At 35.8% G+C, this 16,103-nt stretch overlaps 1 protein-coding gene across 1 annotated transcript in view; it reads right to left on the minus strand.

Moving 5' to 3' along the window:
• LOC306851992 (growth arrest-specific protein 7-like) overlaps positions 1–15,207 on the minus strand; it is a 41,903-nt gene extending 26,696 nt beyond the window's left edge. Inside the window, exons 1-2 of the mRNA XM_079388548.1 lie at positions 14,743–15,207; positions 3,596–3,698 (exon numbers count right to left, since the gene is read on the minus strand). Coding sequence (XP_079244674.1) covers positions 3,596–3,698; positions 14,743–14,919 — 280 coding nt within the window. The 5' untranslated portion in view covers positions 14,920–15,207. The remainder of the gene's footprint in view (positions 1–3,595; positions 3,699–14,742) is intronic.
• Between the last annotated feature and the right edge of the window lie 896 nt (positions 15,208–16,103).

Below are 16,103 nucleotides of genomic sequence, written 5' to 3' on the forward strand. Positions count from 1 at the left end.
CAAACGAGCTGTGAGCGTTTGGACGGCAGGACTGGGCTCGACATCTACAGTATTGTTGTAGTTTGTGCTCAGCCGCGACTGATCTTCTGGCCAGATCGGGACTGTGTCACGGTCCTCCAATCTGTGACCAATGTTGTGCTTTGGCTCTGTGGGCGATGAATAATGGCCTAGTTTTTGCGTTCTGTAGTTCATCTTTAATTTAGCACCATCTGTATTGGCTCTGTTGCTCCTCCAGCTACTGCATGAGTTATGAGCGTTCAATCAAACCATTACGAAACAGATTTCATCTTCGTACATGGCAGCAAATACAAACACAAAGTTTGGCTACTGGCATTGAATTCAGTCTTAGTAATCAAACTGATCTGCTCGATTTTACCTGAAACTGAGGTTTAATTTTGGGAAGAAAAAACAATGCATCTAAAATATTTCATTGTCTTGATCATTCCATTCAGTTCTTATGATCAAGTCGAAACAGATTTTTAAAGTGTTAATGGTATTAATTTCTGTCAATCTTCAAATATAGATTAATACAATCCATTCTTGGATTGTTTCATCAGAAAAGTGTAAATACTGTGTTAATGTGGTGATTTTAAAGAGTTTGAGCAGCATCTTAACCTGCCCAGCATCAGCAACACTGACTCAACCAATCACATGAGTTTGGGGCGGAGCTATCAGTTGTCTTGACCAATGACAGTGTTCAGGAAACATTTTTGATAACAATTGTTACTTTTTTGCAAAATTCGGGGAGGCTAATCTATGGAAGCCCTTTCTGCCACTAAATAAAATATTCTAGACTGTAATTGTGACTTTTTATCTAACAATTCTGCCTTTTTCTCACAATTCTGATTTTTCCTTTGAGTACTGAGAATTTTTATCTTGTAATTTAGACTTTTTTTCACAATTCTGCATTTATGTCTTGCAATTCTGCGTTTATATCTCACAAATTTATTTATTTTTTACCATGGAATAAAAAAAGATAATTGTGACTTTTTACATCACAATTAATACTTAATTTTTTTGCAGTTGCAAGTTTATATCTCACAATTCTAAGTTTACATCTTGCAATTCAGATTTTTAATCGCAATTCTAGATTTATATCTTACAATTCTGACTTTTTTGCAACTTTTTGTTACATCTCACAATTCTGTTTTCTTTTGATTCCACCATGGAATAAAAAAAAGTTAATTCCGACTATTTTTTTCTCCCAGTTGCGGGTTTATATCTCGCAATTTAGATTTTTTATCACAATTCTACATTTATATCTTGCAATTCTTAGTTTATATTCACAATTTTTAATTTCGATCTAACAATTCTGACTTTTTTCTCACAATTTTGAGAATAAATGCAGAATTGTGAGGGGAATTTTTTTTTGGAATTTTCATAATTTTATGTTTTTATCCGGCAGAACCAAGCTTCGATACCAATGCAACAGAAATGCATACATTTTTATACATTTATGCATACAGTTTAACATCCTTTTCACATCCTTCTCATGTAGAGTAGATCTATTTTAGAGCTCAGAGGGTTTCCTGAACTCTCCACCTGCAGGTTAGTGAGGTTGATCTGAAACAAGCGGTTTAGCTATTCATTTATTCATATTCATGTGTGTTCCCCAGAAGAAAACACATTCACCAAACCACAGCCAAGAAGAGGAAGGAAACCACACACACACACACACACACACACACACACATACACGTGTAACCATGGTGATCACACAACACAACAACCCTCTGTTTCATCCACGTGAATTTCAACACAAACAACAAATCAAGCTAAAACCATGGAGCTTAAAAGACTCTCACACTGTTTAGCTGGTTCTGTGTTTGTGTGAGACTGACTTTATGTGAATGAGTAACGAACCCAGAGAAGTTAATAACGTCCTAATAAACATTAATCAGGCAGGACTGGATCTGGAAGGCGTGATGAAACTCTCGGTGGATTCCAGTTTCTCTTACTCACAGACTTTGTAGGATTATTGTAATTGCTTGGTTGGAAGATTGATTTGTTTTCTTGCTTTCACAACTCACGCCTTCCCTCTGTTTCACAGTTTAGCTCGAGTAATAACGAGGAGCGAATGTCACCTTTACTGCCCACTTTATTGGTGGAGTTGGGCTGTTTTTGAGTGTCAGTGGCAACCATGGAAATACAAGTGATGTAATAGAAACCATGGGGAAGATGAATGTGTTCATTATTAAATGTCAAGTACCTAAATGTGAATCTTCAAGCCTTTAAATCAGTATAGTAGTAGCTTTTCTTCCACTCAGTTTGAAAGTAATAAAATAAAAACAAAATTGGCGTGGTATTTACTTTTGAAAAAATTTTCACAGAAATTGCTAATAAATTTCACAAATAATTACAAAGAAGCTGCAAGTAACACATTGAATTAAACATGACATTTTGAAGTAGAAGGACAAAGTATTTTCTTCAGTTTTTTATTGTTTTTACTGTACATTGCATTGAAATGTAATTTTAATAAAAAATTATTTGAATAAAAAAAAATTTGTCCTACCTTATTAGCTTACTAGATAAATATATATATATAAAAAAATACATTCCATTAATACTGTAAACTGCCTTTTATGCTGAGTATTTTAATATAATTTATTTTAGAATTTTTAGGAGGCATAAAGTCATGACAAAATCATGATATTGATAATATAATTTATATTTGTAAAAAATTACTCTGAAAAATACTTTTTTTAAATAATTAAAATATGCTTACATACATTCAAAGTAAAAGATCTTGAAAACAGGGTAAAAATGTGCTGAGACAAATGTAAGCTGCAGCAGAAGGGATGATGCTTCTTTTAGCAACACATTAGTGTGAATGGTGTGAATTTTGCAGAACGTGGGCATGGAAACTTCATAGACGCATTTAAAATGTGAGAAAAGTGCCCAGAGATGTTATAGCAGGTAACGGAGGTGATTTTTGAAAGTGTTTCTTCACTTTTAACTGTGGCATACAGAATACACTGTGGCTGTAAACATGGCATTGTGTGCTGACTGATGGCTCTGACCGGGACAATGCTGATTGTTTGGACACAATGAGAAGTGGAGATATCAACACCGACCCTCTGATCTGGTCAGATCAGCCTGTACCAGACGTGCTTGACTGCCTGCAGACATTCACAGCTGCTGTTCAATGTGTCTCAGAGTCTTGCACATGACAACAACATCATCTGCAACCAACGAGAAAACACTGCACGACTGTAGGTCTAGTGCAGATGCCAGTGATCATCTTTGATTTGGCCATTGGCCATTGCCTTATCACAAGATGAGAGGAAAAGAATAGGGGAAAAAATTATAATTTATATTTATTTTTCAACTTCTTTTAAACTTTTTTGCGTTAATATGTAATAAATAAATAAATACATAAATAAATAAATAAATAAAATAAATATTTTAATTGATTATAATATATTATTATAAAAAATAAAAAATATTATATAAAATATATGTTAATACATTTTTATATAATATAATACATACGTAATGGAACTTATGGCCTACATTCCTCAGTGGGGTTTGATTTTTGGCCCTTTGTGTTAAAAAGTTTGTGCACCTCTGATTTATTTGCATTGGAGAGTCTTACCGTTGCTGACGGTGTTGACGTAGTATCTGCATCCTTGCGGTGACATGTAGCACTTCCAGTCTCTGGGCAGCGGCTCGTCCAGAGGAGACATTAAGGACAGTTTCTGCAACACAAGGGGAATGAATGATGTCAGTAATTTCTGAAGAAGCTTCACTGGAAAAAAATATGTTCAGTGCTAAAATACACAGTCCATCCATTTCCACTGACACACGTTCACAAGCACAGATAGGGACCTGTAAAAGACTTCGGATAGCTACACTTAAAAATCAAGGTTCTTTATTGGCATCCATGGCTCCTTGAATAACCTTTAACATCCATGGAACCACTAAGGGTTCTTTATAGTGGAAAAAGTTCTTTAGATTATGAAAATGTTCCACAGAATTGGTTCATGTCATTGCATTGACATAAAAACTCCTATTAAAAAAAGGCATAGTTTTTAGTAAGGGAAAATAACTTTGCAAATGCTTCAAGACCCTCAAAAGACACATTTAGGTATTTATTTATTTAAATTTTACAACCCGAATTCTAAAAACGTTTTTTTTTTTTATTTTAATAAAATGAAAACTAAAAGACTTTCAAATCTCATGAGCATTCCCAATATTTGATTTACAATAGAACTTAGAGAACATAACAAATGTTTAAACTGAGAAATTTTACAATTTGATGCCCGCTACAGGTCTTAAAATAGTTGGGACGGGGGCATCTCCTCTTCTTGTCAAAACAGTTTGAAGACATCTGGGCATCGAGGTTATGATTTTCTGGAGTTTTGGTGTTGAAATTTGGTCCCATTCTTGCCTGATATTGGTTTCCAGCTTCTGAAGAGTTTGTGGTCGTCTTTGACCTATTTTTCATTTAATGATGCGCCAAATGTTCTCTATAGGTGAACTCTTCTACGACAAAGACATGCTGTGTTAATAGCTGCTTTTAAATGTTTAAATGTTATTTTGCATTGTCCTGCTGAAATAGACGTCGTCTGGAGGGGAGCATATGTTGCTCTAAAACATTTATATTCCTTTCAGCATTCATAGTGCCTTCCAAAACATGCAAGCTGTATGCTCCATACCGTATGCACTTATGCACCCCCATACAATCAGAGATGCTGGCTTTTGAACTGAACACTGATAACATGCTGGAAGGTCTCCCTCCTCTTTAGCCCGGAGGACACGGCGTCCGTGATTTCCAACAAGAATGTCAAATTTGGACTCGTCTGACCATAGAACACTTTTCCAGTTTGAAACAGTCCATTTTAAATGAGCCTTGGCCCACAGGACACCTCATCCTCGTCCTTTTTGCATGATAGAGCTTTAGTTGGCATCTGCAGATATCACGGCAGATTGTGTTCACCGACAGTGGTTTCTGGAAGTATTCCTGAGCCCATTTAGTAATGTCAATGACAGAATCATGCCGATGCAGTCGTCTGAGGGCCCGAAGACCACAGGCATCCAACAAAGATCCTCGGCCTTGTCCCTTACGCACAGAGATATCTCCAGTTTCTCTGAAGCTTTTGATGATGTTATGCACTGTAGATGATTGCAAAGCCTTTCCAATATGACGTTGAGGAACGTTGTTTTTAAAGTATTCTACAAGCTTTTTACACACTCTTTCACAGATTGGGGAGCTTCTGCCCATCTTTACTTCTGAGAGACTCTGCCTCTCTAAGACATCACTTTTATAGCTATTCATGTTACAGACCTGATGTCAATTAACTTAATTAGTTGCTAGATGTTCTCCCTGCTGAATCTTTTCAAAATGTCTTGCTTTTCAGCCCTTTGTTACCCCCGCTCCAACTTTTTTGAGACCTATAGCAGGCATCAAATTTGAAATGAGGTCATTTAGTGGAAAAAGTGGAGATTTTATCAGTTTAAAAATTTCTTATGTTCTCTGTGTTCTATTGTGAATAAAATATTGCCTCCTGTGATTTGAAAGTCTTTTAGTTTTAATTTTATTCAAATTTAAAAAATGTCCCAACATTTCCATTTGGGTTGTATTTATTTACTTATCTTTTTTACTTCAGATTTTTTTTTTTTTTTTGCAGTGCAGAGAGAACAGGAAGCAAAGTGGAAGAAAGAGAGAGGGACAGGATCAAGATAGGTCCACAAGCCAGGTCTCGAATTTAGGATGCCTGAAGAGCAACAGCGTTATATGTCGATGTGCCACCCACGAGGCTATCAGCGCTGACACAGCTATTTTTTTAAGAGATATAACCATTTATAAAATAATAATAAAATTAATAAAACAATGTTACATGTTTTGTGCTCCCATTTTGACCTGGGTGTGTATGGAGTCCCATTAGGTGTCAAAAATACATTTTGTAAAATTGTCTATGAAGTTATATTAGTGTTAAAAAGTTTTGTAAAATATATTAAGTCTTTTCACCATATCTTACACACTTTTGGGACTGAATTTTGTGGATAAACATGAATATGTACTTCTATTGTTTTTGTAATTTCACATCAGTATAAAAAAATTGCGACATTTGAAATTTCAAAGAATATATATATATATATATATATATATATATATATATATATATATATATTTTTTTTTTTTTTTTTTTTTTTTTTCTAATTGATAGAAAAGAGATAAATACAGTACTAACATTTTAACATTCAAAACTTTTTCACACACACAAAAAACAAAATCACATTCATTCACATTAATGAGAAATTTCTGATCAGATATAATATGGTTTTAGTTTAAATGGATTGCATACAGATTTTGAGTGTATGAAAAATGTATGGATTTGATTGCAGCAAATGATGCTAGAGATGTGTTAGTTGTTTCTGTACTTCTGTCACACATGCAGGGTGTGTTGTTGGATGTTGTGCGTCTGTAGGATTTGAATCTCTGCTGTGCTGGAGCTGCTGGCAGTGTTTCTCCAGCGTTTAGCTCATTGAGGTTTCCCCACTCGTAATTTCATCCAGTTGAGAATGCTGGAAATGTGTGGGAAGGATTCAGTGCCAGATGTCAGCGTGCTCTCTATCTCGTGATGCTAAATCAAACATGGTATGTAGAGGCCGAGACAGCTCAGCCAAATCATTCAGCCCATCAACACATTCTGTCCTCCTCACAACACAACAGGAGTTGTTTTCTTGTCTTTTCACAATAATCATATGTTTGTGTTCCACAGAAGAAAGAAAATTATACGAGCAAATGATGACAAAATGTTGATTTGAGGGTGAACTGTCCCTTTAATAACCTTCTCACTCATCAAGTACATTATACATAGGACAATATTACTGTACTGGATTTACTTTTAATACAAAATTAACCTAATTATAATACACAAATTATTTGGTAGCTGAGCTGAACCAGACAGTTATTGAAGTGCAGAGGATGGATTCAATGGTGGCAGAGTAGAACTGTTTCAGCAAGTCCTGTGGCAGGTTGAACTTCCTCAGCTGGCGAAGGAAGTACAACCTCTGCTGGGCCTTTTTGACAACATAGTCAATGTGAATGTCCCACTTCAGGTCCTGAGAAATTGTGGTGCCCAGGAACCTGAATGACTCCACTGCAGTCACAGTGCTGTTCATGATGGTGAGTGGAGGGAGAGCAGGGGGGTTTCTCCTGAAGTCCACAATCATCATCTCCACAGTTTTGAGCTTGTTAAGCTCCAGGTTGTTAAGACTGCACCAGACAGCCAGCTCCTTAACCTCCTGTCTGTAAGCAGACTCGTCACCGTCCTGGATGAGGCCGGTCAGTGTGGTGTGTGGTGCAAACTTCAGGAGCTTGACAGAGGGGTCTTTAGATGTGAGATTATTGTAATGGTCTCCTCACCGGCCTTCCAAAGAAGACCATTAGACAGCTGCAGCTCATCCAGAACACTGCTGCCAGGATTCTGACTAGAACCAGAAAATCTGAGCATATCACACCAGTCCTCATGTCCTTACACTTACAACACGCATTCTCTAAGGCACTAAGAGCCGTAGAGGCAAAACTGAATTTGAAGGTATAGGAAATACAGAGAGAATGTGAGACGCTAGAAGGGGGGTTCTAGTCGTTAATTGCTCTCCCAACTCTAAATTCCTACCATTACAGACAGGGGCGCACCGCGTGTTTTAGCGAATAGGTCAGATATGATGGTCAAAGTAAGTAGGGGGTGAAGTAGTGGAATAATCAGGTGTTTTGGTAGGTTTTTTCACTTAGTGCGGAAGAGTTTGAACAAAGGTTGACAATATTTTGTTTTTAAATTCCTTGTTATTATTATTATTATTATTATTATTATTTTAATTCCTTATTTTTTATTCTTGTGATTATTTTTTTTTTTAATGACTATTTTACTTCCTTTTATATAAAGCACTTTGAATTACCACTGTGTATGAAATGTGCTATATAAATAAACTTGCCTTGCCTAAATTAAATGAAGACAAGTAACTGCTCTCATTCATTTTCTGAGACTCTGTTGAGTTCATATATCGGTCATACTGTAAGTCACATACAATGCTGCTTTTCTAATTGCCCTAATATATGCAGGACTTAAGTTTATCTAAATATATAATTGAAATATATAATTACATCAGTAAATTGGCAAAAAAAGAAATTATTTTATGATTACAACTTTGAATTTTGAACATTTCAGCTTGAAGTAGATTTTATTTTTGTATTTTCTGTTTTCATTTTAATTAAGGTTTTATACATTTTTTTGTGTTGACATTATTCTTTTTATAGTTTTTTTGTCTAATATTTTAGAAATGTCTATATATTTTAATTTTAGTTTTTCAGTTTTAGCATTAGTCAACTTCCTGAAATATATATATGTTTTAATTTTAAATATTTTACTTGCACTTTAGTGTTTATTTTATTTTAAGTAATGATTTAGTTAACTATAATGCTGTGAGTTACTCAATCTCCCCCATGCTTCGGTTCATGTTCTGATCTGGGTTGATGTGCCGGCTTGTCCTGACATATGTATGATTAAATAATGCATGTTTCAGATGGCTGACCATCTAAACCCTGAGGACGTCCATCATCAGATGCCAAATGTGCCCATGGACACAAACAGACAGCTTGCGTCTCCAGAACCTCATCAACCCGACTCTCAGACACATCAGGATCAATAACGGTAAATACAGGCTCTTGTAATGCTCTCAACATGCATGCTTTCAGTCCCTATGGAATATGATAGCGGTATGATATCAGAAGCCTCTGGTCTTTCCCTGTAAGTGTATGTAGAAATCTTGCACTTTTGCACACGCTTCTTCACGCCTCATTCAGACTATGCTTGTAAAATCAGGAATGATCCGTCAAACACTCCAGGAAAGAATGCTTTGAATACTGAATCTTGTGGATTTGAGCTCTCGTGACCTTCATTGGCCCGTTGGACACATTCGGCCTGATTTAACAGTTGCTCGTATATGACATAGTGCAGTGGTTCTCAAACTTTTTACACCAAGTACCACCTCAGAAAATGAAATGTTTCTCCAAGCATTATTTTTCATAACAATATTACGGTACTCCGGCAATTCCATCTGGTAAAGACATAAATACTCGGAGACAAGCAATATTAACTTCTCCATTGTTGTTCAGTCGTAGTACAAGCAGGGTGTGAAGGTATTAGACCCGGCCCTCCTCCGCTGTGATTGTTTAGCGTGCCAAAAATGTGACGAGCGCTAAGTTTTACCCAAAGATGAAAATTCTTCAACTTTCGGCACCGAGAAAAAAACGCCTGAGTGCTCAGCATGAAAAAGACGCTCCCTTTTAAAACAATTTTAAAACTTCGCTAGCCTCGGGGGAAAAAAACACGCGGCCTAATTTCTATTTAATTCAGAGATTCTGCTGCGTACCACTAGAGGAAGCTCATATACTACACTTTGAGAACCACTGACATACTGCATATACAGTGTGTGTGTCAATCATCAGATCTGATAGATCTGTATTCAAATGACTGGCTACAGTCTGTACTGATTTATACAGGAGTATTTGTAGCATTTTTAATGGTTAATTTCGTAAATCTATTAAGGTATTCCCAGTGTTGCTGAGAGAGAGCGCAGTCAGACGTGATCGTGAGTCAGTGTGACTCCATCGGTCCAGATCCGCACGTTTGACTTCATGTTCAGAGAATCGGAGTCGTCATGAATGAGCCGCTCTGTGTGAGTCAGGCTTTCCTGACCCTCACAAAAGCCAGCGGATCCACCCAACATATGTGTGTGAGTGTGTGACAGCACTGGATCAACACAGAGCACTTCAGGGCCTGATGGCTCTTACTGAGACGCTGCTCAATGATCTTAGGACTTCCCTTAAAGGGACTTTTCTTCTTGTTATAAAAATTAAAAGGCAGTCTTGTTAATAAAAAAAAAACTACTATTACTACTACTGTTGATGTTGTTATTATATTATTATTAATTATAATATTAATAATAGTTATTATTATTAACCATAATAATAAGTACTAAATAGTAGTAATATTTATTGAAAATAAAATATGCAATAATATTTTTTTTTTTTTTATAATAATACTTTTTTTTAAATATCTAGACTCCTAATTTAATTTAAAGGCAAGATCTTTCTTGTTTTATTTTTTGTTAATACAAGTATTCTTATTTTTATAATGACATTATTTATTATTATTATTCTTATTATTATTAAGAAAAACAATAATATAAGAACTTAATAATACCAATATTATTTATTGAAAATAAAAATGTAGTACTAACAGTAAAATCATTTATCCACAATAATAAAATAATTCTAGACTTCTAATTTAATGAAAAGGCAGGATCTTTCTGGTTTTCTCATTAACCTTTCTTATTAATAGAAAGATTCTTATTTTTATAATAAAACATGTATTATTGTTATTAATAAAGTTATTATTTATATTATTGCTCTTTATTATCATTACTAATATTATTTATTGATGATATATATATGTTATAGTAATGACAAAATTATTTATTCACAATAATTAAAAAAATACATTCTAGACATTTAATATGATTAGAAGATAAATCATTCTTGTTTTCAATTAATCCTTCTTATTAATAAAAAAAATATATCCTTACAGTAAGAAAGATGTGATTATTCTTAATACTAACAACCATTCCTAATAACAATAAATTAATACAAATATTCTTTTTTGACAGTAATAAAATTATGAAGTAATAAAAATACAATAAAGATATTGTATAATTAAAAGCCAAGAACTTTCTTCCTTATGAGTTTAAAGTTTTCTCCATATTTGTGCAGAATAGGTTGCTTTAGAAAGCAAACTCATACAATGTGTTTAAGCCAGGAGCCCCCCCGGGCCTATTTTACCCTGTCAGCAGTTTCAGCCCATCAGGGCAAATAAGGGAAGTGTCTGTTTCCTATTATTCACTCATCCATTCTATCACTTTCACGCTTATTAACAGCCCTCAGTGACAGAGCGCTGCTTTAACTCTAGACTGATGTTTACACTTCAGCGGCCTGACCAACCTGGACAATTTCACTTACGCGCATCTCATGAGAAAATATGCCTGTTTAATGAAATATAAAGTTTATAAGGTGAAAGAGGATCAATCAGTGAGAGAAACAGCACTCTGTCTGGAGTGTCATTTCTCACACAAGCTTGCAAACTAATTCTCAGCAGAGCCGTGAGCGGAGGGATGTTAAAGCACTGGAGAGGGTGAGACGTCTCTTCCAGACCCAAAGAGAGAGAAAACATGTAAATCAACATGCTGCTGCACGACTGAACACTCTCTGGACTTTGTTTTGATTCTCCAGATGTAAAACTTAAGAGCGTCACGGTCGTTCTCAGATGAGAAGCACGAAACTCCCACAGACTGAGATGGCAAACAATAGTTATCAGTGTGACTGATAACAAGGCCTGTTTTGTACAGTTTCCCTCTGTATTCCACCTCCTGTTCAACTCGTTTCTCTCTCTCTCTGCACAGAACGAGAGTCTGACAAAATTCATTCTGGTTAGCAGAACATTTCCATTGTTAATTACAGCCTGTCAGTCATTCTGTAATCTTTCCAGAGCGATGCTGTAATTCGCCAAGCATTCAGTCAGATTCATTCAGTGTTTGTCACGTCAGTCACTGACACTACTGCTTTATTAATTAGTCTGTTACAGCAGGTGAACAACTTATATGAAAGCTATTTAGAACAGATAATCTATTTACAGATCATCTGGCTTATGTATTTTCTCAAAGTTTGTTTGATTCGAGAAACAAATATGTGTGTGTTGGACGTTATTAACGAATTAACAAAATGCTTACAAACTGAAGCATTAAAGCAATAGTTTGCCCAAAAATTAACATTTTCTGAAAACGTGCTCATTCTAAGGCCATCCAAGATGTAGATGAGTTTGTTTCTTCATCAGATTTGGAGAAATGCAGCATTGCATCACTTGCTCACCAATGGATCCTCTGCAGCGAATGGGTGCCGTCAGAATAAGAGACCAAACAGCTGATAAAAACATCACAATAATCCTCAAGAAATCCACACCACTCCAGTCCATCAACTAATGTCTTGGTCTGGTATTGGTATTGGTCTGCTGTGAACTTTCTCACTGTCATGTATGTGATAGTGTATGTGAATCTGCTGTCACACATCCATCCATCCAATGGCTGATGTTTGTACAGGACTGGTTACACCGGTTAAAACAAGCATGATGTGTTAATATAGAGGTTAGTGGAGAGCAGGGTTAGTTGTCACACAGTGAATATTTGTCAGAGTAGCATTAATTTGAGCCAGATATTTATAGAGACACTATATATCACAGCATTTGCACATTTGGTTTGTCACCAAACACAGGAAATGAGAAAGTGAGGCGATGCACCATAACAAACTGATGCTGTAGAGGTGAACAGATCAGAGGAACTATTTACACCCTCGGATGTTTAGATTCTAATGAAAGCCAAACAAAGGATGAGAAACACATTAGATGAGTGAGCATCCTCTAAATCAACAAGCATGAATTACTAGCATTTTAATCATCTACATATGGATCTATCTATCCATCAAACTCCGCCCCTCAGCTGATTTCATTGGTCAGCTCAATCATGGTCACCTGTCATGAAAAGTTCATCTGAAATCATGAATGGACTGACTGATCAATGGATCTGGTTTAGGTTAGGGTTATGGGTTAGTATTTGTTTAAGTGTTTTGTAGACAATCAGCCCTGTGAAGTCTCCAGATGGGTTTGCACTGAACAGGTTTAGGGAAAAATAAATAAATCATGCGACTCTAGCTTATCTGTTCCAACAGGTCCAATAACTTTTAAACGGGGAAAGAAATCAGAGAAAATTCACACTTATCTTGGCTGAAAAACTTTAGTAGCTTTAATAAGGATCAGTGAATAATTCTTTCAGTCAATGCAGTGTTTCATTTACATTTGATTATTTAATTTCTGTCGTAGCCTATTTCTTACTTGAATGCTAAACTTGCATTTTACTGCAAGTTTACTTGAACATAAAATCTTATATTGTATATATACTATTGTTTGTTATTTGCATCATTTTTCTTATTTTTAATTTGTTATTATTCTTAACTTTTAATACCTATAATGTGATATATAGTTATTCTGAGATAAAATACCTCATACTGTGAAATTGTATTTTGGCCATATCTTCCACTCTGCACTGCAATTTTTGTGTTTACACACATATATATTGCTGAATAGCCTAACTCGAAAAATAGACATGTTGTCATTTAACATTTGCTTGATAACAGCTGGAATCGTTATCCTCTGAATCAGTTCAAATGGATTGTAAGGCAAGTTTAGATTCCCTTAATCGCTCTATACTGTGTTTATGTCAGAATGTGATAAATGCACTTCTAAATTTATGCTTTTTGTAAAGTTTCTAGCCTAGTAACTTGATCAATAACATTAGGCTGGACATGTGATATCAACACGGGCAGGTTGAGCTTAGCCTAGTCTACAAAACTGACGTGAGTGAATATATATCAGCATTTGACTATGGTTTCTTAATGTGTAACGTTTAATTCACACAAAACAAGTGCAAGTTTCATGTTGACAGAGATATGAAAAGACCGAACTTGAGAAACGAGGAAGTAAGAGAGAGGTAATAAAGGAGTGGAAAATGGGCACAACACCGGTCATGGTATCGCTTCATCAGAGACAGATGCCCATCATGAGGGAAACATTCAGAACCGGTTTGAAACCTTTCGATGGGCGTGTAAATGAGTGGCATTAGTAGGAATGAATCACAGATTTCACACTGAACACCCTAAAATTACTCAGAACATTCCCCCCCGCAGGATTAGTAAAGAAACAACTACTCAGAAAGTTCTCTCAACTTTCACCAATAAGGCTATTTAAAGTTATATCGCCTAAATGTTAGGCCAAAAGTTCTGTTTATTCCTTTTTTTATATTTGATATAACGTTGAGAAAGTAAGGAACGATGGTGTTATTTAAACTTGATTAACGTTAACGTTTCTCATAATGTTGAGATAAAACGCTCTTAAAATAATGTGCTCAGAATATCCTAAACATTTTATTGGAACCTACCGAACGTTCTAAAAACGTTCATGTAACCTTTAAATAACGTTACAACCACGATAAGAAAACTGGGCATTTTAACGTTCTTACAATCTTCGAATTGTCAATTTTATTTATAATAAACACCTCTATGAGACCTGACGACACACACACTGTTTCTGTCTTTGTTCAGTCAGACACATACTGGAACTGTAAGTGCACTTTATTGTATTTCAACCTCCTCACATGTAAATTTAAAGTTAACCCTTGATTGAGATTTAAGTTTGAGTTTAAAGCTATGGAGCAACAGGATTAAGGTTAATCTATTTTATATATGAAATAAATCCAGGATCAAACTGATGGTGTAGCCTAAATGTAAACCTGTTTATTTCTAAACAATGTTTAAAGTTTGGTGCAACAGAATTATTATAAACTTTGATTTAATCTAGATTTAAGATTAATCCTCGTTGGTGCCACCCACCCTAAGAATATTAGAAATAGCCGTTCATATAATTAAGAGTGAAATAGAGTTAGTATAGAGTTTTTGTAATCTTTGAATACCGTTCTAGTCACGTGTTAGAAACATTTCAAAACAACATTCCCACAACGTTTTTATAACCATAAAGTAGCCGATACAGTTCCCGTGTTTAGACGCGATGGTTCAGTGAGAGCACACACACACACACACACACACACACACACACACACCTGTGATGACGAGTTTACCTCCACCTGCACGTAAGTTGAGGGAAACCATCCCTTGACTCCGTCCTTCTCTCCCTCCCACCAGCCTCCGTCCAGAGTTTGCGTTATTCTGATCACTTCTCCAGCCTCAAACTTCAGTCCCTGCTGATGCTGATCCCCGTTAAAGGCGTATAAACTTCGACAAAACGAGCCTGACATCGTAAACTCCTCAGATGGCGAGTCGAATCACCAAAATGTCTCCAAAATTGTTATCCGAGTGACTCCGACCTCGAGAGCTTAAGCCGTGTTCGTCATTCTCGTGGTCGGAGTGGACTGTAATGTGAACGCTGTCCGGCACCGGAGTGAACACACCCACGCGCACACATCATCTCCATCATCATCAGAGCTCAGTCACTGCTTGCTTGATTCCGAAAAGCCTGATCTGTGTCACTAAACATCTGGAGATCACAAAGAACTGCGACAGATCAGACAGTTCTCCTGAAACACAGGGATGCCCTTATTACAGTAACTTTTACTCACTCATTTTAGAAAATCAAATATTGCGTAAGTAGGAAAGATGTGTTTTTGCCTATAAAGTGTATAGGCTATAATATAAATACAACTTGCGATATTCTGCATTTGGATTCGATTTAATGCACCGATTCTTGAGTAGTATATTTATAAAATATTATATTATAAATATTGGCAAATTCAACATTCGCTTTAATATAAATGAACTGAAAGCTCCGTTTAACTGTTGAATAGTATACTATACTATACTATATTATATATTGTGTTTTTGCTGTTTTGTATATGTGTAGCCTATATTATTCTTTATTATCTATGTCCTGTTGCTGTCTCTCAGCTGCACTGTTCTGTCATTATAACAAATTCCTCGTGTGAAACTGAAACATATTGGCCAAGCTCTTTCTGATTCTGAATTAAAACGTGTCAGAAACTTTTACAGTGTTGACAAATGTTGCGTATTTTGCACATAACAGTAGCCATTTGTTGTTATAATCTTATAGCTATTAATAGACTGTGGCTTACTTTAAATGAAGCACGCTTTCTAAAAAGTCTTTGTGATGCATGTGTGTCGTGGATTGTCACGGTTTTGTGTGTCATAGAGAAGCATGAGGTACTTTTCTGCGCCTGAAATGAATATTTAGTTATCTGAGAAAACTCCAGATGATGTAACTAACACTTAGAGGAGCTACAGAAGTGAAACCGAATGGAAATATGAATCACTTTTGCAGCTTGGTCGCTGTTGTCTGATGTCTCCCTCTCGTGGTCAGATAATTACATACGGACGCTTTCACTTTCACGCGCTAGTTGTGATTACATGTCAAACTCTCACTGTATATACGGTGTTTAAACTGTATGTTCGGGATTTCTAGTAAATT

This window comes from Barbus barbus (assembly GCF_936440315.1).
Source record: "Barbus barbus genome assembly, chromosome: 32".
Lineage (NCBI taxonomy): Eukaryota > Metazoa > Chordata > Actinopteri > Cypriniformes > Cyprinidae > Barbus > Barbus barbus.